This window comes from Nyctibius grandis, chromosome 12 (assembly GCF_013368605.1).
Source record: "Nyctibius grandis isolate bNycGra1 chromosome 12, bNycGra1.pri, whole genome shotgun sequence".
In the NCBI taxonomy this organism is placed as follows: domain Eukaryota; kingdom Metazoa; phylum Chordata; class Aves; order Nyctibiiformes; family Nyctibiidae; genus Nyctibius; species Nyctibius grandis.
The window spans coordinates 20,940,433-20,966,957 of NC_090669.1; the positions used below are offsets into that span (position 1 = coordinate 20,940,433).

Consider the following 26,525-nt stretch of genomic DNA (forward strand, 5'->3'; position numbering starts at 1 on the left):
TGAGGAAAATGGGAATGGAGTTAACGTTGCCTACTACCCATTAGTTTTCCTTCATCACACAAGATTCTATTCATTTAAGTCTCCCAGGTCCCACTTTGATAATTCTAAACCAGTTACTCTTTACTAAGAAGACCCAGTCCCCACTGCATAAAAACAATACAGTTGTAATCAATCACAATTGCATCTGATGAGGATTTGCCCAGCAACACTTTAAGCTTAGAAGTCACCAAGTCAGGACCTGAACATTACATATATATATTAATTATACATATTATATAAACATGTGTTTATATTTTTTTTTTTTCTACAGCACAAATACAGATCCTGGGCTGCAGCGTGTAACCATATATCGGCATGGCTGGACCCTGTCAGAGCGATGATAAGGCAGCAGCTGCTCAGCCAGCATGCCCTGGCTTGAAGGGCAATCTGGTGATCCAACACCAGAGCGCTGAGATCAGATGGCCAGCTGCTCCAACCGTGGCCAAAGCACTTCTTCAGCTACCTAAAGGAGTTAAGAGTTTCCAGCACCGAAACAAACACAGCAGAAATGTGCATTTCGAACTCAAAGGCACATGAATGCACACAGCTAGTCTTATCTGCAAGACAGCTACTCATAGTTTAATGCTCCTGTAAATAAGCACGTGCTGTTTTCTGCATTTTTGAGAACAGTATCAGCCATCTTGAAACTCATGACTAAGGCTGCAAGAAGAAGCAAGCATGAGCACCAAGGACAAAGTAATTTTATATCTGCTTCATTTTTTTCTTTTCCCCTAAAGAATTATAGCTTAAAACCTTGTTAACAATGAAAAAACATGCTGGTAGCAGTCTACATAAAAACACCAGACTAAGGGACTAATCTAGACTAGGCAAAACCTTGAGTACATACAGGCTTGCCAAGAGCCACAAACGCATTCAAGTGCTTAGTTCAGCGAGGAACAAACACCCCTCTGCACAGCCACTTCTGTGAGGTTCTCCTTTGTTGGCAATTACGTCCTGGTACATTTTCAGGTCTCTGGTCTCAGGCTTTAATATTCTTGTTCCCTTTTATACTTTTGTATAAATCATTGTTCTTTCATTCTGGATCCCAGACAAGATTTGACCAGTAATTCAAAGAGACAGAAAAAAGTTCTGATTCAGCATTTAAGCTTATTTTGGGATACTGTACAACTATTAGCCATCTGTTTCTGTAACACATCTATGAAACAAATACAAGAGGGAAGAGAAGACCAAAGCAGATTTTGTTAGTATTTGCCAAGGCAGTGAGAATGCCCAGGAACTGAAGTAAAAAGAAACAAAACAAAACCCCATCCACTAAAACCCACAACGTCTTGAAGCTCTGACTCTCCACACTTGCTACCAGATTCTTCAGTATGCAGGACAGAATGAAGCAAAACACACTTTTGTGTTAGTGGGATATCTAGCAAATCCCTGAACTATTTAATAACAGGGACAGGAGGAACACAAACTTTGAGCTCCCCAAACCACTAATACCTATTTCATACCTACTGTTTTTGCAGACAAAATTCACTTCTTACACTCTTCCACAGGACTGTTTATAAGAAAAAGTCTGAATGCTTTGCAAGTGTGGTGGTCCAACTGTATCTCTGCTTGAATGGTGCACACTGAATAATTCATCCACAAAAGTGGAAAACACAATAGAGAGAATTTTCTAAGGCGCTGTTGTGTTTTATGCCATTTCCTTTCAGCTGTGTATATTAATGATGTAATTTTAGCAGGGCTACCCCTTTGAGTTCCTGTTAAAAATAGCATCCGCACCATACACTGATGAAATGCATCCACTCCAGGCAGTGAAGCAATGCAGCAAGTCCACTGCTATTTTCCACTGAGATAAAAGAACAAGTCAGAAAGAAAATGAAACATTAACCTTTTAGTTTAGCATTTCATCACACCCAAGAAATAAAATTTACTTTAATCAAAACCATTGTTTTGCATAATTACAACCTGTGACTTTCCAGCATAAAAGAGAAAATGAAATTAGAAATGAAATCTGATAAATCACCTCAACAATGCCAAAGTTGGCTGTTTGTCCCCTCCTCTCCTTGTGTGGCAAACAGATATACCATATGACTCAGAGCCACAATTCCTCTATTCCAGAAATGCATCTGACCACACTAGCATCGAATGCTTAAGGAAAGTACAAGATACCCTGCTCTACACAGGAGTGGGACAGTATGACCCCTTCAGGTTCTCCCAATTTCCACTATCTGCAATCCCAAAATGAGATTTTATTCTCAACTTACTTGTTAGCATCAACCCACGACCAACTCTACATGCTTTCATTACCCATACAGCTGTCAAATCTCTTAATCCAGGTCTCAATATCTGGCTCTGCTCTGACATTTTTCAACAGATGCAGTTTATGAAAACTACATTAAGCCTGTGTTAAACAGAAGAATCCAACTGTCCTTATACAGCCCCAATAACAGAATGAATACACAGAATTTCACTGCTTTGCTTGTTCTCAGCTTTATTTTTTCTTCATTTTGATTCTACTGATAATGAACCCTATATTACTAGGCACTATTTTCTTGTTTGGTTATTAGCAAAAGGAGATATAAATCAGTAAAGGCACATTTAAGACAGCAACATTTAACTAATTAAGCAAAACAGAGGGGAGGAACTTGCTTCTGTCTACAGTGTCCAAAGAGCCTTTCTGACCAATTAGAAAAATCCAAACATTTTGACAGAAAGCTGAGCTGTTTCTCAGAGAGCTACACAAATACTGTCAGCCCTGATGTGAAGCAAGAGCTACCCTAACTTTATGGATACATAAACAAGACTCTACAGTAAATCACTAGCAAAGCCGTATCTAGAACACAAGAATTGGTAGCTCTTGCACAGCCAAGAGGACACAAGGCACCAATTCCTTCCAAGTTTGAATCTGCAGTCTAAAAAAAAAATTTAATAAAAACACCCACTGTCTTCTGACCTGTGATTCAAGGCTGGCATCAGCTGGTAGTCAAAGTGCAGGAGAAAAATGTTTAAAAAACACAACCAATGTCCTCCCCTCTAACTGCATGTGTGCTGCAGTTAGACTCACGAGTTACCACTTGCAAAAAGTCTCTCTCAGTAGCGTAAGTATTGTTACTTTTGTTCTTTCTTCTTTGCAGTCCATCTGTTCCCTTGTGCCAGATACTGAATGTGACAAATCATGATCAATTCCATGGAAATAAAGCATTGTCATTTACTAAATAAGGTCACTTCCAGATTAGAAAGAAGGGAAGCAGAGTAAAGAAATATTGGCTGTAGTAATAGGGGAAGCAAAGAAAATTGCTGGCAAAGGAAACAACTTTTGTGACACATTATCATCCTTCCTCTCCACCCACCCCCTCATTTTCAAACCAGACCAGTATGTCGTGCCAGTGCTCAGTACTAAGGATAATGCATCTCCTGTGACTTACTGCCCCACTTGAGACCAGAATTTATTGTTTTCAGTTCCCAATATCACCAATTTCTCTAATGTTATCTCAAGTCCTACAACATCTGGTATCTCTTCCCTACTGTAGCCTGATTCTTTCAAAAATTGCCAGCCTCCCACATCTGCAGAGACAAGCCCCAACATGAGAATCCTAATGCTGACATCAAAAGTCAAGCAAGAAACCTCTTAAGATTTAATTCATGTTCTCATGAATTTTCAGATCTGGACCCAAAAATCTGTGAGGGATGATAGCATTTCTAAATTGTATATGCAACTACCTGTAAAAACTCCAGCTACCTATTGATAAAATTACTGTACTTTAAGCCTATCTTCCTCAGGGAGCCACTTTTTGGAGAAAAGAATTAATCTAAATGTAAAGGTATATGAAAATGAAAAAATGTGCTTTGGAAAATGGGGGATTTAACAATAAACTGATAAGAGGAGGGAAAGAACATATACCAGCTAGCAACTAACCAGCTATAAAAGCTTCTTAAACATGCCATACACAAGAAAATTTGCCATTTAGTCATTAGTGCACTTGTATGTAAAGAAATCCACAAGGGCATTATGGTTTTCTAGGAATACATGTGAATCACTTCTATTTTCTTCTTTATAGTGGTATTTTTTTTGCGCAATTTAATTTAGGGGAAATGTAAGCCTAGATAGGATAAGCGAGCCATTTATTTTAAATTCTTGTATCCCTCTGTTTAACATGGCAGTGAAACAACTAAGTTCAAAACAGACATTTCCAGATGTTAAAGGGTGTTCAGTTCTAAAGAGATGCAATGGACAGCTGAGCATTTCTGAACATTTCACACATCCCTTGCTCAGTCTTCAAGCTGGAGACATACACGTCCAGTCCTAGTGAGCTATTTGCCATCAGGTTGCAGCAGGAATTGCTGGGAGACAAGAACCAGCAGTTAAGTGTTCACTTTAGTTTTTTTCTTCAAGTCCTGCATTACATGTTTGCTATCCTTCAATAAATTTTTACATTTCAAATTTCCTCTCTCCCTACCCCCTGCCTTTATAAAGGATTTTCAGTATAAAGGCAGGTTACGCATTAGTTCCACCAAGACGTACACCAGGTAAAGTTTTCACACCTCGTTCTATTCTGACTCCGCTACATTTTTTTCAGAAGATGCTCTGCATTAAGCCATTACCTAAAGATATGAGAAAAACTGGTTTTGCTCATTTAATGTAATTTTAATTAAAAGCTCGAGTTGCTTATGTTGTTTCCATTACTGGCAGAAGGTCATGCTATTGCTTCCATAGCTGTTGAGGTAATGGCTATTAATTTCATTTGCATTAACAACTAAAATGCCATAGCAGGCACTTCCAGAACTTCATAGACATGGACTGGAAATATGAGAGAGTCCTTCTAGGAATGTACATGCCTAAGTGTTGCCTCCTGTGCTTCTGAAGAGCCATGGAAAAAGGCAAATAGTATGAAATATGAGTTTATCATCTCACATTAGACATTGACAACTACATTGTCATTATCTAAGAACAGATATCTGCCTGAGGAATGCATTACAGCAAAGTAAACTCCTTGGCATGGCTGAATTTAACAGCATACTATTCTTAGAATTTTTATTTTTCAGAATAGCTTAAGTCTAATTCATTATAAGCAGAAGTATCATCCAGCTCCCACTAAAACCAAATTGAATAGGCTTCCAAGTACTCAAAAATCAAGTGCTTCATTGTCAAACCTTACTTGAGCAGAAAGCTGGTCATTTTCTAATGTTTAATAAGAAAATTATATTGCCCAGTACACAAATTCAGAACAAGTCTTTATATAACAGAAGAATAAATAAAAGCAAGATGAACTATGGAACAAAATGAAGCCTTATTTCCCATGGACCTATGCTGTAGGTCTCCTCTCTTCTGTGGAGATTCCAGCCCCATATTCCCTATGACAGACCTACAATGATACTGCTTCCCATATCTACCTTAATTTTTCCAAATTTCCTGCATATTCCCTAAACATACACACAAGCAGCTACCTTCCTTCCCCAGGCACACTCACCATTGCAAGACACCTGCCTCTCTTGCACACCCAGTTACTTCCGGAGGATGCCAGTTCAGTCTTGCATCCCCACAGGGATGTGCACAGGACCCTCCTGAACTGCCAGCTGAGCAACACTCAGCACATGTTGCCTCTAGTCCAGAAAAAACAAACACAATGAGTGGCTGGGCAGACAAAACAGGATAAGGGCTGAACCGTTCTTTCCTCTTGATGAAAGCCTGAATGAGTGTCATCTATCCAGACACTACTGTAAATAAAAACTCCCAATATCTCTGTCAACTTTGAATTAATTTAATCAACAGGCTCAACAGTTAATAAGGTAGAGACTGACAGAGCTGCCCAGAGCAATTCCATCACCTTTACTGAGGAAAGACAAGCAAGAAGCCCAAACAAGACAGAAGAAAAAAAAACACTCAGCAGACTGAAGATAATGCCCTTCAGTATATGCTTCATAGAAGCATTATTTTAGGTGAATATGTGAACAAGGCATATTAAAACTGCTTATAGGAAGTGTGCATTAGAGTTTTCTGTCACATGAACTCAACCAAGAGCCATGGGTAAATATATACAGGACTTTCCACTGAAACCAGCTCACTGCAGCTCTGGGCCAAGGGGTAAGACTTTTTAGTCTTCACATAAAGAGCCCATGAACCACAAAGGGCTGCTCTCACGAAGGAATCTAGGCCATGAATTACAAACCTCAGTAAAAAGGACATTTAAGTATTTGCACAAAAAGGTTGTGACAATTACTGCATGAGTAGGCAGATCAGAAGTCTACTTTTCATTCAGTTTGAAGAGTCCCCGTGCCGCTCTCCCCTCCTCTCCCTTTGTATCTTGTCATAGCAACCCCAGATCTCTCCTGACAAGTCTTACCTGGAAAGGGAGGTAACAAGGATGACAAAGAAACACTGAATCCAACCTCTAGAGTGTAGTTAACTTATTAACAGTTAACAACGTAAACTTGCCAGGGTCCAAGTGCAGCCCCAGGAGCGTGGAACTCTACTCCCAGCTCTGACGCAGCCCAAGGGTGAGCTGCTTAACCTGGCCTCTGCCTTAGGGGACATAAAATGGGCTCCTATGCCTGCAGACACAAGCACAGAGTACAGCTGCACAATCAGTAAAAACCTGAGATGAAATGCAATCTTTCTGAATTTTTTTAAAACTAAATTTAAAAACTCATGAGTATTGTCTTCATTGCAAAGTTAAACCTCCAACCTTAACTGAACTCCAACTAGTGAAGACCAAGCTGCGTGATATGCAACACACAGGCTTCAAGAAACTTTTTAATATACAATAATCTTCTAGCACAAGGCAAAATATGCAACATCAAAACATTTTTTTAAGTACACTAATCCTTGGATTTGATTGCTAGAATTAACTCTAAATAACTCTTAAAACAACCAACTAGTGTATTAGAGACAGTAAGTCAGGAATGCAATGCTTGTGTATGATCTAACAACCTAACACTGCTGAAGTTTAGAAGCAGAGTTTTACTTCAGAGATAAAATGAGCGAAGACATACACAAACAGCTGAAAAATTATATACAGTTGGTAGAGGGAGATTTTTCCTGAAGGATTATCATAGCCTAAATATTTCTTTAAGCCCTACCCTAACAGTAGTTGACCCAATACTGTTGGAGATGATGTATTTACTTAAAAATAGAATAATCCAGCCACACAACTGATGCAGAACAAGGCACTATAAAGTCTGACTGTGAAGCAAAAGGATTTCAGAGCTTTTTTCTCCTGCTGTATTTTCTCCCTGCCTTCAATAGGCTGAACAACTGGTGTCAAACATTTCAGGAGGAAAAGACTGTTGATTGCTATTAACTAAGAGAGCTCCTGCAGTCTAGTCTGTTGTGGAAAAAGGATGAGTCAAGGAAGTGGGAGACAAAAAAAGGTTTAAGACCATACAAATACATTTTGCCAAGGAAAATAAATTGGGTAGCAAAAATACTGGTTAGAAGTTTTGAGTAGCTTACACCACACATTTCTGCTGGCTATTGTAATGAAACAATTTAGATACCAATGCTTGCTGCACATAATCTGCTTAACCTACCTGCAACTAATATCCTGAGGTCAACAGGATTACTGCAACCAATGATGTATTTACATCCTAATATTAATCCAAAATTAAATCAATACATTACTGAGATGCATTTTCTCTAAGGTTTGTTTTTCCTCATGTCCACAGACTGCAGCTCTTTTTGTCCAGTAAGTCATGTGCTATTCTATGTATTTGTTCCATCCTGGGACACCGTGGAGGCTTTGCAGGACCCTGTATGTGGACTAATAGCATAGCTTCAATTAAGCAAGAAGTTTTTCTGTGCTCAGCAGGAGTAGTAAATGGAGTACAGATCGTAGAATAAAGCCTACTGCACCCATTTTACATCTAAAAGCTTTACTCCTCTCTGTTCAGAAAGCAGTTTGTGCCTATCATTAGATGCATGTGTTGCAAGAATTGTGATTCAGCTTCACTATATAAGGATCACATTTCAACAGTTGCTTCATTTGAAATCAGACTGGCTCGGAGACAACTTTGAGGTTTTGTGTGGCAACAGCGGAAAGGCAAGATAAATCTACAGGAAACACAAGAATAGGGGAATTTTTGTCACTTTGCAGAAAATGAGACTTGTTCAGTCAAGGAAACTATCTTCCAGACTGCTTTATGGAGGAAAACAGTGCTAAGGGCCACCTGCAAAGCCTCATCGCAGTAACGAGCATCTTACAAATACCAACACAGAACTTCCACTGCAGAAAACTTAAAACAGAGGCTGTGACAAATCAAAATTTTACTCTGTATTATGAGAAATTACAGTATGAAGACTGCCCATTCTTCATACTGTAACGTTTTGCAACTTACATTGCCTTTATTATAAAGATTCTTTTGTTCTGCACTTCAGCATCTGGTCTAATGTACTTTATTCCACTGTGCTTTTGGAAAATATGCTGTGGTCACTGACCATGTTTAATACATTGCTAAAATATGTCACATGCACAGAGTAGTACTTGCCTACAGTCCTATCTACCTAATGGCCAAATTGTTCTGCTCGGAACATTTCAGTACGAGCAATTAATAATATCTTTGTACAGGAAATTCCTATTGCTTTTTTTCTTTAAATACAAAATAAGCTGAATATTTTGTTCAGCTTTGATAACCATAACTACTCTCTTTTGGGAATTGCCACACAAGGTCAGAATAACTACAGAATAACTACATCCATAGGGTTGTTACAAATTAGCTCTGTGAATGGGACTTCCCACAGGTCAGAGAGCTCCTTCTGGACTTTGGCATCATGACTGAATTTCCCTCAGCTACCAGCACAGGATTGCCTGCAAAACAAAGCTGCTAGTGAATATACTATTTTAAACCAGTGACCTTCTTTAACCACCTGGGTCACTTGCTGCTGGGAAAAGGTTCTGGGGTCACTCCCCAGAAAATGTAGGGTAAAATCCTAAATTTAAGAGAACCAGCCTCAGTGCCTTTATCAGAATCCTTCCAAGTAAGTCTGCTGATATTGTGCTGGGAAACACAAACCTGCCTATAGAAGGGACCATCACTACACAGCTGCACTGTTGCTAAATATGTGCTTATCAGGCAAGCATGAAATCTCATCTCTGAAACTGGAATCAATGTTTCCAACACTGACACCTGGTTCACACTGACACTGCTTCAATTCTTGTAGTATTGTGGAAAAAAAAACCTAGGGCAACACAAGGAAGACAGTGTAGCACTCAGCTCACCCCGTATGCAAAAAAATGCTCAACCTTAATTTGAACTTGGTTGTTTTGTTCAGATCAGTGTTAAAACCATAGTTAAAACCTGACTGCATTCTAGAAACAGTAGAAAAAAGAGACAAAGATCTAGCAACACATCCCTCTTGGAATTTCAGTTACATGTAACACACGAATCCATCTGTATTTGCCTCTGCTCTCCTTGACCAGTGAGATCTGTCAATACCATAAAACCTGTAAATAAGCCTGTCTGCCACTTACAAGCAGCACAACAATAGCCAGTCCCTGAGAACAGGGAAAGTCTCCACTTCCCGAAGTAACCTCTGGTTAAAATAACTTCCACATCTGCCAAAACAGGTTTGAACAATCCTAATCACCGATAGAAAAATATGAGTAAAAAGCACAATTTGTACTGCATGTTACAGCTATCAGACTTCAGAGGAGGTCCACATCCTTCTATGTCAATACTCATCCATATTTTTTCTAAATTTGCATAGGCACAATTTTTGAACTTTATTTTACAAAAGAAAAGTCCAGATAAAGCACAGATACCTGACACACTTATGTCAACAGGTACAGGATCTTCCTAGTGTCACAACTCTTTACTTTGCAGAAATGGCCATGTGGTTTACCCTGCTTCAGCACTGATGCATGCCAAAGCGAGAAGGGGCTTTAGCTAAGACTTAAGGACCAGCATAGAAAAACTGGTGCATTTTGCTAAATATTAATAGGTACATCAAAATATTGATGTGCCCCCAGCCAGTCACCACTCCCAACATCCTGAGCATTACAGCATGGATCCAGTACCCCAACGCCTGACAGCGTTCCCATGGTCAGCTGGGCCTCTGAGATAAGAGGAAAGGTTTATGGACTTCAGACTGACACTCATTTTATAAATTCATTTCCCAAGGCAGCAATATTCTGTGCAGAAAGGATGGTAAAATTATTCAGAAGTCATGTATTTGACAAGTCTCTACATGAAGCACGTACGAATGTTTCCAGCCAACCACTTAATGCAAACACAAGTGCACACAGACTTCCACCACAGTTTGTTAAAGAGTATTCAGCAACACACGCCACTCTTCTTGTCTCTCTCCCATGTAGAAACTTGAAATATTTTGTGCTAAAAGCCTCGTTTCAGAGTGTGGATTAGGGAAAACACAGCCATTGATAGCTTTCAGGTCCAAGCCTACTACAAACCCATCCACTGTTCCACTATACACAGAGTATGTTATATTACTGACATTTCTACAAATCAGGATTAAAACCATTCACTGGATTAATACAAACTGTCTCTAATCCAGCTAAGCACAACGGATACTGCACCTTTCATGAGCCTTCTCGTTTTCCTTCTGTTTCAGCTACAGCCTTTTTAACTGAGGCACTTCCAGCTCCAGCACTCTGCCGAGAGGAATGACAAACTTGGGCAGCTCACTATTCCTGACCACAAGTGAAAAGAAATCCTGACCTCTCAACCTGTCTGAAACAAGACTCACTAGAAAATATCAACACAAGAATTACACAACTGGTCAAGCAACCTGTCCATCCCACACTCATGACTGAATTCCATGTGCTCTATGTTAAAAAGTTAGCAGGTCCTGCTGGATTAAGAGATGTGTCTGTTTGCTGGGGGAATTAGAAATCTGTAAGCGAGCAATGGTGGCTCCAGGCTGGCAAGTGATCTTCAGTTGTACTCCAGCCTTAAGAGGCAGAACTCCCTACCAGAGAGATCATCATATATCAAGGAGAACTCAACACAGTCTTTGCTGCTGGTGAGCCAGAAAGCAGAATATCAGTTAGTAAGAAAACTGTAGTTGTTCCACAGCTTCTTTTACCAGCTATCACTAAAGCAATCTATAAATTAAAAAGCTACATTCTCTGAAAAGTAAGCAGGAATTCTACAAGAGAAAAACAGATCAGAGGAAAACCTAATTAATTTTCACAGTGTACCATGACTAATCTTGGCATATATGGTACTGGAACAGCAATCACTGAGTACAAATGAAAACAGTGTTGAACCCTGTCCTATTTTTAATCAGATGAAAGCCACAAACCTAGCCATGCTTCTGCTTAGTGTTGCATTTTCTTCTACCCTGATAGCTTTTACAGCTGGAGAAATAGCTACTTACAGCACTATTTTGCTGTAAAAAATTACTGCTACTTACAGCTACTGGGATTATAGTTGAGTATGTCACAGAAAAGGAGTCCGGCAGAGGCAAGCTAAGAACATTTCCTTGGGACATTTAACCCTTTCCAATCTGTATCAGTTCCTCTGAGTGAAGATGTGCTTTGAAATTCTTGATCACAATTTATGTGGTATTAAACTATGTTTGCAAGGTTATGCAGCAAGCTAGTGGTAGAGAAGGAAACAGAACTCTGAAGACCAATTCCAAATAAAAAAGATAATTTATATGGTCCATGACAATATTTTAAATGACATTTGAAGGCAATATACTGGTGCTGATAATGTGATGGTGTATTTCCCCTGCATTAGTTCTGCTACACAGAGTTATTTTTATTAATACCACAAAGAGTTCACAAAAGCTGTTTCACACAAACAGCAGCTCACAGTTCAAAGACTTTCCTCACTTAACAGTGCTTTTTGTATGCATTGAACCAAACTACTATTAGTCACTTTTTAACCTGACATTTTAATACTTGTAATCATAGCCTGGAGTGTGGAAATGGAATGCATACTTATTAACTCCAATTTGCTAAGCCCAGTTTTCAGCCAGGTCAGTATGCAATTACATTACAAAAGTAAGACTGACTTTGTAACAACACTCAGGGTGCACACATGTGCTGAGAACGGTGCAAGGTCTCTCTCCTATCCTCCACTCCTCCTCCCTCAGCCTCCCCCTTACACAGTCTTGGGAACCAAGAGAAAGGTGGAAGTGGAAGCCTAACTGCTGTTTTAAATGCCTTCTCTTCTCCCCATGAGAGGTGGAGTGTCAGAGGTACTCACTCTTTAAGAATATAATATTTCATGAGAGCTAAGCTGGTTATTTCAACTCATAAGGAACTTTCTTGCTTATTTCCAACAGAAGAATAAGCATACTTGTGTCCCGCTGACCATTTTTCACTGATACACTAAGACTTCCTACAGAAACCCTTCTTTGCTCAACCCAACCCAGAAGTAAAGAAGCAAAATTCCAGCCTCCAGTCACAATTAAAATAACACTAATTGCCATCAAGAGATACAAGTTCATTCCCCCACTGGAAGTACGCATGCGGAAAAGGACACACCTTTGGAGTGTTTCCCCGAAGGCCTCTTGGGTAATGACTCCTCGATGGAATGTGTTGATGTATGTAGTACATTTTCCAAACTGTTACTGACACTGTTGATGGGGGTCTCGGACCTTGGAGTGACCTGGAAAGAAAAACCACAGAAATCCAATAAAATAAACCGAGGGAACACGCAAACATCACATCTTCCTCCAGAGCGAGGAGAACCACTTTGAAGGCAGTTAGGAGACGTTTGCTTCTTTTAAAACCAAGGGGTGTTGCTATTGATATTCCACAAGTAACAGTTCAGGGAAGTTGTTTTAGTCAGCAGCTATTCACAAATCTAGATTATCTTGGCTAATCTATAAAGCTACTTAAAGCATAATTCTTTTTTAAACAATAGTCACACAGCAGTCAACTGTAGAGATACAAGACCCTCAACCTCTCCACGCTGCAGTTCTTAACTTTTCAACAAGAAAACTAGGAGAAAAGGGCTCTCGGAAAACAGCATTTTTATGTTATGTCACCTATCTACACAGATGCAGATTCAAGGCAATTCAAAGTATTTTCACACAGATTACAAGGAATGAATTCCAATTTAGCAGAAAACTAATTTTCTTGTCTTTGCCATTTAAAAGTCAGCTATCATGATCGTATTTCAATGAAAAATTGCACACTAACAATGCCCAAGCAGAAGGCAGCAGCATCAAAACAGACTTCACAGCCTAATACGTACCTTCTAATCTGCATTTAGTACAAGAAAACATATTTTCACCATTACTTAAAACTACAGAAACAAACATAAGTCATCAGAAAAAGCAGAATTGAACACTGCCCACTTCAGCTGCTGTCCACAGAGCACTCACAATTATGTAGCAACACAAAAACATCTATTACTTGTAGTATAACATTAAATGCCTGCCTCATAAGGCAATTACTCTCTTGTTTTCTAGGTAATGAGAAGCAGAAGTGGATGAACAGCTACATTAGCAGTACTAAACACAAGGGTTTAAGTGTCTTAAAAAGGAAAATGTGCTTTAAAGAGGTAGTTAAGACTAACAAAAGCACTCATACTAACTAATGCATTACTTGAATGTCAATAGCCACATTTTGAATCAACATGAAATCCTGGTACAGAGAGCTGTAATTAGAATTTAACGTGGATTTTAGCCTTTCCCAAATCACAGGAGAAAATGTGCATCTCAACATAACAAAAGCAGCTATCCTTTATTCATGATAACTGGTACCAGAGACTACAGGTCCCTGTAAGGAAAAAGGCTTCACTCAGACCCTGATTACTTGAGACAATGCCATGAGTAAGGACGACTTCTGCTTAATACAATACTTTGCTCACCCTGCCATTAGCCTTACATATCAACATCAAATGGAATACACAATCCAAGCAAAAAATAGCACATCCCTACCTCTAAACAATTACCCATTGTAAGCTCCATTTTAAGACTGACGTTATAGATTTGTATGCAGTTAAAGGCAGTAGCACAAGTGAAAGACTTGGTATACTTGACATCCATAAAAAAAGCTTCTATGTGCAAAGAAATCAATCCAGAAAGACAGGTGAGTGCCAGAAGAAATCAGGATTACAAGTACCTGCTTTCCTTTTCACTGTTAGTCTACTTTTTGACCAAAAAATAAAGTTTACTCGTATGCTTCTTCAACACAGCTTTCCACCACCACCAAGAACTTAACACCAAGGTTTCACATTAGAAAGACTAGCCATTAAACTCTGAGCTTGGGGGGAGGGTGGGGAATAGTTTAAATCTCCTTGCCAAAGTCACTCTTTACCAAAACTCAGCTCAGACTGTCTCTTTCCTGGAGCTCATTAAACTCCCCCTCCAGTGGATCGCTGCTGAGAGGAAGTTCCAGTGGACTGAGCAATGACACCACCATCCTCCTGGCAATGGGAGATCGCAGAAGAGCAACTAACAGAGCAAGCTGGAAAATTAGATTCAGGCAAGACTGTGTTATCCTGAACAACCAGGCTCCAAATATTCAGAACAACCAGCAAATATAAACACTTACAGTACCTGAAAGTGAGTAAGAACAGAGCCACATGGTTTCAGAAAAATCTCTAAACAAGCAGTTTGTTACAATATATTGCCTCCTGTCTTGTATTCCCTTCTCTCCCCTACCCTTACAATAAGCACTGTGTGCAGTTTAAAATTTGCATTTTGTTTATACATACCCTCCAATTCTCTTCCATAAAGATTTAATTTTTAGATACTCAGTAAAGATTAATTTAGCCCATATGTCTTGACTGACTGAGCTCATATACTATCTGATTCAGTCGCACATCAAAGCAAAGCAGTTTCAAATTGGCCTAGAAAAAAATCAAAGCTCTGATTAGTTCCAAATGGAGCGCTCTGTTAGTGAGCTGAATGGTGTTATAACCTGACTGCTTAAAGCTTTCATTCCAAATTTTAGATACTTTTTTCCACTGGCTTAAACATACCAATACTGCAAAGGTTTGGATTTCTTTAGGAACAGTAAAATAATGAAAAATGTTTTGCAAATCAAAGTTTGCATATCATAACAAACCACAGGAGTGACATTTCATAAATGCAGAAAAATTCACTAATCATTCAAGGTCTCAAAGGGCACAGCATCAGACATTTAAACAGAAGACTGGATTTTTCAGCCTAAATTATTTGAGAACGTCAGCAGAAACAGTCCATGAAGACTGATCAAATACAACAGCAACCCCAGAGAGTTAAAGCAATAAAATATTCTTCACTATGCCTAATCTTACCCTTAGCACAGCATTTTGTAGAGGGCCAGGGAGAAGGAAAGCCCTCTGTGGCACCTATCTGTAGTTTCATTAGATTATTCATCAATGGTTTTAACATCAGAGTGGCCTGTAGGCTTATTCAATGACTCTAGAAGATGCACCACTCAAACGGGTGCAGACGTGATTCTTAAACTATTTTTACTCAACTCTAATGTTACATCTACTCCTTCCATGGCAAAGCATCTGGCTCACAGATGGACTTCTGATTTTCCAGATTAAAACCTAGCTTGTCTCTTGAATTTCAAGTTAAAGTAGTAGCCATAACTGAAAATAACAAAGAAAATTTATCATTACCTAATGACTGAGGCTTAGCCTGAATTCTTTTGTGCCTCATTCTCCATAGTAATAAAGGCAGTATCAAAACTGGTCTCAGCTACTGAAAAGCACATCCTTTTCAACAAGCACCAGACAGAAGGATCACAGAATGCCACCCTGAAGCCCTCCACCCCCAGGAGTTAACCAGGAAGAGAAACAATTCCTTTGACTCACAAGGACAAACATGTCAAGGTATCAGAAATCATTACTAGAATTTTAGCCGTTATCACATTTTTCTCCTTTTCACCTGCCAGCAACCAATAACAATTTTTCAGCAGAGTGCAGTGATTTTCTTCTCAGCAGAGATGCACTAACAGGCATAGATCTTGGGACAGCAAAAAAAAGTTCTAGAAAGCCCTCCAAACCCCTTGATTCATCAAAAAGCACACAGGAAAAAAATAAATATCACACTTGAAAACCCCCAGGAGCAGTTACTTCGAAGGTGGTGTTTCTCTTTCAGCCACTGCTACCCGAAGTGGCTCTGCCACTGCCTAAGACAGTGGAAGTCAATATGGAAAGCGGTAAATCTGTGAAGCCAGATCCAGTGACTGTTAGCTTTGCTCCCCAGGGACAATGCCTAACATTTAATACAGCAGAGTCTTTCATAAAAATAACAGGACTGATAGAAGTCAAACAATGTGGTAAGAATTTTACCAAAACAGCAATTATATGTTCCTTTTAAAAATAACCAAACAGAACACAGAAAATACGTGGTTTAATAGCAAAGTATTTGCTGACTTAGTTTGAAGTGGAGGCTGTAATAAAAATCAACATAGCTTACTACCTAAAGTGTAACATGACTTACAATTTAAGGAAACTATTATATAGGATTTGAGGGAATAAAATACAGATTTCTGTACCTAGTTAGGTATGAAATTTAGGTCATGCATTACACAGGAAAAGTGAAAATATAAAAGCAATGAGTCAGTTAAGCAAGATACTAAGGCGGCAGCTAAGAGCCACACAAACATTTTCCCATTGATCACGTAGGAAAACTTTTCCACGTGATGTTCAGTTTTCAAAAGCAGACAATGATACACTGGGAAAGCCCCACAGATAAATGCTTCTGTCAATACTTGCTTTGGAAGTCTCCATTAAAAAAGGCTTTTCACCATCATAGACTGATCTCCATGTTGGAGGCTGATGCAGATAACACGTAAGAGCACACTCAGGAACTGGAGTACTGAAGTCGGCGGGGGGGAGCGCAGTCAGCTCCATTCACTCCTGCCAGTTTCATATTAGTGAGTATTAACAGCAGCTTATTTTGAGGTTAACACCAAGGTCTTTAACACCGTGCAATCCTGTTTGCAGAAGTGTTCCAGCTAAGCTTGATGGCAAGGATACAGCCCTTGCATGCTTAGGCAGATAAGGTGCTATTTCCCAACGCAGGTACGTAACTCAGGTGCCCAAATAATTTGAAAAAAAAAAAAAATTGCACTGCTAACACTCAGGTGTCAGTCTGCTGATGTTGTTCAGTAGGCTAAGGCCAAGCCAGAAAGAAAAGCAACCAATGCAAGGACCTGAAACTCCAAATCTATTGAGACTACAAAATCGGGAGGAGCAAGACTGAGCAAACATCTTCCTCTTAGTAGCAACAAGCCATTAGTCTGCCCAGCTGCTTGTGGAACCATAGCCTCAGGCACCAGTTCTGCATTTACTTATACATGCAAATACCTGACTGTTCTCCCACTAGAAGAACAAAATTAAAAACTACTCCTTTTGAAGATATGAGCTCTTCCACAAGGATGTTTAAGGAACACTCACAAACACACCCAACTTTTCACATACCTACTAAAGTCCTCAACACAAATTTACATGCGTTTAGTTGCTTTGTTGGACATGAATGCAACTGAAGTGCTTGGTTTGTGCTGGAAAGTTGTGCAGTTCCAACAGCTAAACAGGGTTTACCAAGGAAAGATGGAAGCACCAGGTGCAATCAAGTCAGGTGTGGCCATGTTTCTCAACAGCTACAAAAAGTCCCACACCTCTTCTCATAGGAAGCTGGTAAAAAGGTATCCATGTTTAAACACAACGGGTGAAGCAGCAACTCACAGGGAAATGGGATAATAGATCAGATGCTTTTGTCCTGTGAGACTATTACTGGAATGAAACGAGACATGCAGTACTTAAATGCTACAGGACAATCACACCTGCTACAAGGCTCCATTGTAACTTCAGTGGAGCAGATGGACCAAAAAAGTCTGGATTGTATTTTATTTCATTTCAACTAAAAATCCTTTGCTTAAGGAATTGTGAATACTTTTTTAATGCTAGGAACATAAATCTACCATAGAGTAACTGGACTTCAATGACATTGCACTGCATGTTTGCCATTCAAGACAGTCAAAAGAAGCACTTGAACACACCTGGCAACTCTAGTTTGCAAAGTTGTGCACTCCCCCCATAGCCAAACAAGTGAAGCTGCGCTCTGCAAAGACATTTCAGAATTCTTTAATATTAGCTAATGCAATGTTTTCTGCCACCACTACACAGTCTCCAACAGTTAACCCTAGGAGCTTGCCAAACAGGCAGAACATGTGGGATTTCCCGCTGAAAAGATACACTGAGTTAAAGTTTGAACTCTAAAGCAAAAAACTCTCTGTAAAAGGCAACAGAAAAGAACAAGTATTAATACAAATAAGCTACAAAAAACCAGCCTGTTTCATCTAGCTGATCTTCCATGGTTTACTATAGCTTACTGGACAGGCTGCAGCAGCAGCCAGTTCACTCACACAGTGCTAATTCAAGGCACTTGAATTCTAGACTTCTGGTGCATCAGGCATATTTCAAAAAAAGACAGATGACAAGAAAGATATTTTATTTTTCCTTAAAAAAAAAAAGAAATCAAATCTGAATTTTACAAACCAATCATTAAAAAACACCTCAAAATCAAAACAGATAACTGCCTATAACCAGATCTTGAAAGGGACACTTCTGCTCTATATCCCAGCACTGATGTACAAGTGTGTCCCTGTTTCTTTACCCAAATGCTACCAAAAGCTAAAAGCATACCCACCAGAAGGGAAGATGACCGTACACTTCCCAAGAGAATTCAGTGTGTAGCATGCTCCTATCTGCTATACAAGCCTTTAGCCCTTAATGATATCTGCCTTTAAAATGTTAATATTATGTTGACTTCAGAGCTACCATACTTATGTTGCCAGCATATGGGTGGGAAATTGCCCCCACGGGGCCAGTACCTAAGTTTTGGAGATAAAAGGATAGTCAAAGAAGCAATTCTAAAGTCTGCTGAAGTATAATCCAAGCAATGATACCATAAGCCCTTCCCCAGTAGAATGGTTCATTGCCACTCCGGTCTCTTCTGCAACAATTCACAAATTAACAAGGTTGGCAGAAGTTATCTGACAAGTCACAAATTCATTGAACTGTATTTCTCCCTCCTTCCCCTCCTCAATATCCACTTAAGTAATGGCTTAAGTGTAATAAAACTACTTGTGTTAGAAAAAAGACGACACTGGAAAAGATTTCATAACATGCGTGAAAAGTGTTCACTTTCACTATTTATCATCATGACTTGGCAAGTCTTTAATTAAAATTAAGATCTTGCTCTTAAGTAATTGATCTTATTATTTCTGGATCACTTCAGCTGTTTACAAAAATCCTGAAACCCTACACTGGCCAGAACACCTGTTAAAAAGTTTATCCCTTCCAATGCTTATTATTGGATAATCACACCAATGGGACCAAAGGAAAAATTCTATTTTAGCATGAGGCAAGAGCAAGGAATTTAGACATTTGCTCATTACAAAACCCATGCAAAGAAATACAGATCTGGACCACATCAATATCTCTTTGCTAGATTTAATACCCATTTCAAATCAAAATAGGGAACAATTCAACTTCTTCAATTCTTTCACCAAAGAGTAAAGTCAAATTCTTGTTTAAGTATAACAATGGTTCTCATTTCTACAGACGAATTAGATGTAGAATTTCTATAGTAAGATTTTGTGTATTCACAGAAACTCTTATCTATATTCTTGGGAATAACATTCCTATATTTGCCTTTTTTTTTGGAGAAAAAGCACTCAAGAGCAAGTAGTAGAATGGACACTGCAGTATTTGAATACAGGAGATGTGTGACAGGTACTGCAGCCCTGAGAAGCCCACAGAAGAATCAGAGCTCTACCCTGCTAGAAAGAGGCAGTGCTGTATCTAACATCCAGCTAAAAGATGACAGGATCTCAGTTTTAGCAATTCAAACATTTAAATAAAAAAAATTGCTAAATCAAATGGTTAAATACTTCCAAACAAGGATTCTGTTCAGCACCTTTGAAGGTAGACACTGGAATGCTTGTTAGGTGTGGTTAACTGTTCCTGGCTCTGCTTTTCCAAGCAGGATCTGCATACAGCTTGTACACTGATTCAATTAAAACAGCTTGAACTCTGGTACAGTTCAAAACATCCAACACCTTACAACAGGCATTTTTATTCCAGAAGAGATGAGGCTTACTTCAGTGTTGCTTAACTGACAACTAACAGTTACAAGGTAATTAGTAAAAAAAAGAGTAAATTAAAAAAAGTGAAGTGGAACGCACTCTTAAAACAAGAACTTCATTCAGCCTGCGCAAAAAATGGGAAAACAGTTCACGGAAAAAACAACATCATTATTAGCTCAACACAAATTTTTTTGGCTGCTCTGTCCCTGATGTTTGGATGTACAGTCCATCTCCCAAGCAAACTAATTTAGGTTCTTAAATTCAAGTTCATCACGTAACATATGATTAGACAAAGTGAATTTGGTGGTAATTAATACTGTTACTACACGAGACTGTTGTCTTCCAAGGATCCCTTTATATGTTAAGCTCATTTCTGAAAATATTGCAGGTTTGAGACTGAACCATTTTACCAGTCACAAAAACTTTCAAACAAGAATATCAGTAAGAAATGAGCCACAACTGAAGCCTCACATTTCTTAACTGGAACATCAAGAGGCGTGTATAACCCGTGTTGCCTCAAGTACCCACAATACTAAAAGGACATGCAGAGATTGGCACATGTCACCAGCTGGAAGCTACAAGACCTGCTCCTACAGCTCCCAAGGTTAGTTTCGTGTGTTTTTGAAAATGAGATCATTCCCGAGATAGCAACTACTGATACCAGTGAGTAAACACCTCTAATCCTAGCTAGCAACTGCTATTAACATGGTAATGTACTACAGCTATGAAATACGTTCAGTGGGTTAGGAGGCTAAAAGTTGGGTTTTTTGTGATTTATTCTGTCCCTACAAAGCTAACATAAAAGCCATAAAGGCAGATGACACAGATCACTTAATAACTAGATTGCCTGCTCTGTGAGGACTTAAGGACTTCATTTCAACCCAACAAGTAATAGTTTTTTCCAACTCATCATTCCACAGATGAAATAAAAATCTCTGACTATTTCTGAAGATGGAACTTCAATCACTGGTAGTAAACAGCGCAGAAAGGTGAAGGTATTTGAAATAGATCCCTCAGAACATCAGCTCTACACAACTCCCAATACACAGCCTTTAGTTATTTCTAAGTTTCAGATGAGCCTATAGAATTAGCACGGGCGAAAAATAGCGCCTTATGCTATAAACTTGAAATAGCCATTGGTGCAGTATTTGGAAGCTGACTAGGCAAGAGCCCTTCTTCCCATTCACAAGATATCATCGTGAAACAGCCACATAACGACAGTGTCACTGACTCTTATTTCCTTATTGCAAACAAATTGTAGTCACACCTACTATTTATGACCTTGGTTCTGCAGCTGAAGCCACCACCAGATCATTGCCCTAACTGCACTGAAGAGCTCTTGTCAATCAGCTCGCAGAGCAGGCACTAAGCAGCCAAAGCACTATCTTATTTCCCTGTTTTTACAAAATCATCTCAATGAGCAGATGAAGCAACTCCCAAGAAACGCAAGGTGACAGATTCATGAATAACTTTTCCTCTAGTTCTGGAAGGTATGTCCTCAGTGTTACTAATGCATGTAGACTTCTTGAGGGAAAAAGTTAGCCCATGAAGAGATTCACATTATTACGTCTAGATGAGTGCCAGTATCCAAGTAGGTCCTGGTATGTCATTATCTACAAGACAGAAGCCTAACGAGTTCTGTAAAGACAGCATCACTACAGCCTCAAAGCAACCAAGAATGAATAAAAACATTAAGTTTTCACCTATAGCTAAAGAAGATGTTCGTGGTCACAAGTCATATACCACAGAAGTCTGAATGGGTGGTTCAAGATGTTGGGAGACAGTTTCGAGTCATTTGGCCCTTCTCTGTGGGTCACAAATGCAGCAGTGGCCATTTGCCTAACAAAGCAGCCGGATGCATCCATGCACAGCAGGAGACATCTGGCTACTGTTTTTCATGTGCCCTGATGCTTCCAGCTCCCCCCCCTCTACAAAGAGAGCAGCAGTTTGCAGCTCTATACATCAGCAGGGATGAGCTTTCAGATGCGAGGCTCTAAGCACTGGCCAGAAAACCATTCTCTCTCCTTTGTGGCAAAGGTATAAAAGACAGCTGAGCATGCATCTTCAGGTGCAACACCAGCCTGAGAACTCAGTTGCATCATTTCCAGTTAAAAATAAGCCCATTATGGTTAATCCCAGGAACAAAAGTTTTTAAAGACCTGATTCTTTAGATATATGCCTGGGCTTCATTTGAAGACAATGTGCACTGTTTCAATTTTTACAAACCATACAGCCACCTTAGACTTTATGCCTACCAGCAAAAAGTTTGAAGAGTCTACAACTCAAGTCCTGCAAGCGTTGGCACTATTCAAAACCAGAAGAAAATACAGGACAATGCAAGGGGCAGAAATGATCATCTTTACAGAGACTAAAGCAATAGTCTGCTGTAGAGAGGGCACTGTTCTCCCTACTTAGGGCAAGGAAACTTCATGTTCCTTTTGTACTACCAAGCAGGAACCACGAATCTAATAATTACTGACCTACTTAAAGCCAGCCACAGCCACCTTTTCCTGTAAAGTTAAGATTCATATAATCCAAGAATAATCTCAAAAAGTACAAATTAAAGCAAAAAGATAGGGGCAGCTGGTTTGAGCCTCCTTGTAGTCAGCAGTTGCAGCAGCCAGAAGACAACAGCAAGAAGCAGTGGCTTGCATCACTAACCAACTTTAAACCTGCTCACCTATCCCAAAGCAACTTGAAGAATCATGAAATGTTTACACTGATTTTGTATCAACTGGTCAGTCTCCTCACTATTATACACAATTTATTTTCAAAGGATTTTGCTGTAAGATGTGAAAGATATCGGAGATGGAAAGAAGACTGCAACTTCCAATCCTCCGGAAAAAAGCTGTAGCTAATACCAAGTTGGGTCATATTTTAATAAGACTGAGCAGAAGCAGCACATTTCCATTTGTTTCTGCAAAGAGAACAAAACACTTTTGTTGCATTTCCCTGAATAAATAAGTTGTGTAAATCATCAGGAATTGTAACGGACCTCTAGTTATACAGATAAACAGGTAGTCACACAAGTGTTGGTCCCTGTTCCCACACTCAGCACAAGGGAAAGGCTGAAGGGTAACTAGCCCTGTTCACAAAGAGCTCCCTATTTGCATGCCATTACACATCCACTCCATTCCAGCTTCCAAAAGTTTCTCAGGACCTCAAATGGTGACCACTTCTCCCACTCCTTTTCTAAGGATGAGCTCAAAGAGGTTTGCACTTGAGAATTTAGGAGCAGCGTTCATCCAATTTAACACCCAGCGCTGACTTCAAGTACCAGCTTAGCATAGGCTCAAGCTGTAGTAAAGCAACAAGAGTGATGAGAAAGTGCTGGCACCGGGGAAGAAGTTCTCCTCCAGCTCTGAAGAGGATGAAGAGCGCAGGACTCTTGGCAGGCAGCAGCCCAGTGCGGCTCACTTTCTCTTGACATCTGCATTGTTTTTTTCTAAGTGATGTTACAAGTATTGTCACAACATAACTTGGTAACATCACAAGATCCAAGTCCACAGTGCTGGAATTTATTTGTGCATATTTAAACAGGGCTGAATGGAGAAAGACATTGTTTTTTTCCACTTGCTTCATCCAACTCCTGTTTTAAGCCAACTGCTTACTCTAAAAGTAGCAAAATTACCCAGCCATCAACAATGAAAAAATTTAACAACCTTAAAAAAGGGAATCTGCATCTGTTCAAACAAAATGCATATTCAAGAGACTGTGAAAGCAAAATCACCTTTTTTGTTCCCTCTCAAGGTACTTAGTGACCTGTATTCTTCAATGCCAATTTCTTAAAAAAAAAAAAAAGTATTTTTACAGAGACAACCCTTCAATGAAGAAAAAAGAACAATAATCAAGTGACAGTGCTGTATGCTGTATTGCTGGCACAAAAAATGGTAGGATGGATTCTCCGTCCATCTTAGACTGACATAAATAGTGCCGGAGTTTTTCAGCTACATAAATCCTGCCACTATTTGTGAAGCTTTCAAACCATACTCTAAAAAAATGCTCCTGCCTGCATAATTTTATCTTTTTTTTTTGCTCATCTTGTTTTGGGAAAACTTGTATGTGATTTACAGTCTTTCCTTCCAAACCTAGGGCCCGTGCATCTTTTGAATAAGGGAAGTTGCAAGTAGTGAAGTATCTGAAAGGAAGCTTTTTCTGGTTTTAATTACACCCTTCCACATTCTGTGTGAAATATTCTTTCCATCTGTATTTTATTCACGTAGAGGTTTAAACTGAATAAAGAGGCATTCCCATACCCTGTTTTTTTCCCCTTTAAAACAAAATGTCAGGAACAAGCACTTCTTAAAGACATGGGAAGATGAATAGAAATACGAAGTTCAATAATACTCATTAAATTTTACAACTAAAGCAGCGGTAGTCAAAGAAACACGAAACTGGAAGGAAATTTGTATTCAGGGGAAGACTGAGCGTACGGTTCTGTCTCAGTCTGAAATTCAATGCTCAACTTAATGGAATCTGTACGGAGCCCTCAGAAACAGCTTTATTTAGGATACTACTCCAATACTGGGATTTTCATAGCCCTTAGGTATACACCATCTTTCCTAATAGAAGTGTAACACAGTTATTTGCTGACCTAGTCCCTACATCCTCAAAAGCTACAGCCCGTTAACTGATCACATGCAGCCACTTAGCTAGGACTTAGCTTGAACTTTCAAGCAGGTTAAATTCAGTCAAGACAGTTTGACTCCCTAATTTGTGGCAAGCTACGAGCACTTAAGCAGTCAGTAACATATCTAATTACTAACAGCACCTCTTAAAATGTTACCGTCTAGCTTAATTGCTGGCAATTGAATGAAGGAACAGCAAGTTAATGACGGTGAACCACTGACACCAGGATCAATACCCGAGAGATTCAGGGTGACAGACAACCACAACATTTCTTTAAATTTAGTATCAGAAACTCAAAATGTTTGCCATCACATTCGTCTAAACAAAACCCAGACTCACCAAGATGCCTCTGCCACTGGACAGCTACTCCCAAAGCTCATCCTCCTTTCCAACTGCTTCCAGGGAAACTTTTAAACAGATACTTGTTCCCTCATCTAGAGATATTACATGTTTGTTGCCCCTACTAAGTCACTGGTCTTCCATGCAACTGGCAGGACTGTCCCTTCAGCAGATGCATTGCCAGAAACAGTCAGTTAAGGTTTATAGTGCTGCCTGTTGATCAGCTTGTGAATCCCTTCTCATTTAAAGGTCATGAGCCCATAAAAACTCCATGCATCCCCTCTTTTTGCCCTCAGCTGACCACCCACACCATCAACCAAGCAAGTGATCTCTGCCAGTCTCTTAGGGTGCCATTTATCACTAGAATGCCTGTACTAAAAGATTTTAAATCCGAGCTAAAGACACAACCCAGTGCCCTGCAGCAGTGCCATTATGGTGTGCAAAAGCAGGATACCCACCTTATGGCAGCCAGGATAGGTTGCCATGGTGTTGAGGGTAGAGGTGCTAGGATTCTTGCTGGTGCTGGCCATGATATTCTGGATCTGGGTGAGCTCTTGCCTCAGCACCTGTTTCTGGTGGAAGCTGAAGGCAGGGTGGTTGGATGCCATCGTGAAGAGCAACAGAAACTCATCCCCTGTGCGGCCCTCATTGAGTTGTAGCCCATAGTTGTTGATGACCGAATCGATGTGGGTGAGGGTACGGAAGAGGACCCCGGCTGCCTCTCGGTGGGCAGACCCGAGCAGGGCGAGAGAGACCAAAAGTTTGCTGCGTACCACCTCGTCGGTCAGGTTGGTGAGGCTCCCCAGGTCGGTGGGGTTGTTGGCCTTGATTTCGGAGTCGCGCAGGGAGTGGTAGTCCTTGCGGGCCAGGTCCTCCAGGCAGGCGCCCAGGAAGCGCAGCTCCAGCGGGATGCAGAGGTCCAGGAGGCCGCAGAGGAACTCCACACGCTGCGGGGAGGGCAGCTCGGAGAACCAGCGGTACACACCGTCCCGCTGCAGCCGCGGGCACCGCTTCTCCACCATGGTGCTTCGCCTACCCCCGGCCCGGAGGGAGGGCACCCTGCTGGGGGCAGCGGCGGCGAGCGCGGGCGGCAGCGCCCCGAGGGGGGCCCGCAGGGCCGGCGCCCCGACACCCCCCAAGCGGCCCCCTCCGCGCTCCCGCCCCCCCGGCAAACCCGGCCCCCGGGGGGCGAGGGGGCCCGGCGGCGAGGAGCGCGGGGGGCAGCCCCCGGCGGCGGGCAGGGCCGGGCCGGGCCCCCCCGAGGGCGGCCGCCGGCGGAAGCAGGCCCGGGCGCTGAGGCGCGGCCTGGCCGCGGGGTCCCCGCCCGGCAGGGCCCGGCGGCCCCGAACAGGCCTCTGCGCTCCCGCGTCCTCCTTCACGGGGCGGCTCCTTCTCTCAGCCGGGCGCCAGCCGCCTCCATCCTCCGCGCAAGCCCGTCCCGCCGCGCTGGGCCCCGCCGGCGCCGGAGCCGCCCCGCCACCGCCACAACCGCGGGAAATAATCCCTCGCTGGAAGGCAGCGAGCAGGCGGAGGGGCACGGAGCTGCGCGCGTAC

General features: G+C 40.8%; 1 protein-coding gene across 2 annotated transcripts in view; it reads right to left on the reverse strand.

Moving 5' to 3' along the window:
* Positions 1-26,073, reverse strand: part of ZCCHC14 (zinc finger CCHC-type containing 14) — a 53,321-nt gene extending 27,248 nt beyond the window's left edge. For both annotated transcript variants that reach the window (XR_011049076.1, XM_068411317.1), the window contains exons 1-2: positions 25,430-26,073; positions 12,447-12,570 (exon numbers count right to left, since the gene is read on the reverse strand). Coding sequence is in view for 1 of the 2 variants with exons in the window: in XM_068411317.1 (XP_068267418.1) it covers positions 12,447-12,570; positions 25,430-25,993 (688 nt within the window). In the remaining variant the exon portion in view is untranslated. The remainder of the gene's footprint in view (positions 1-12,446; positions 12,571-25,429) is intronic.
* Between the last annotated feature and the right edge of the window lie 452 nt (positions 26,074-26,525).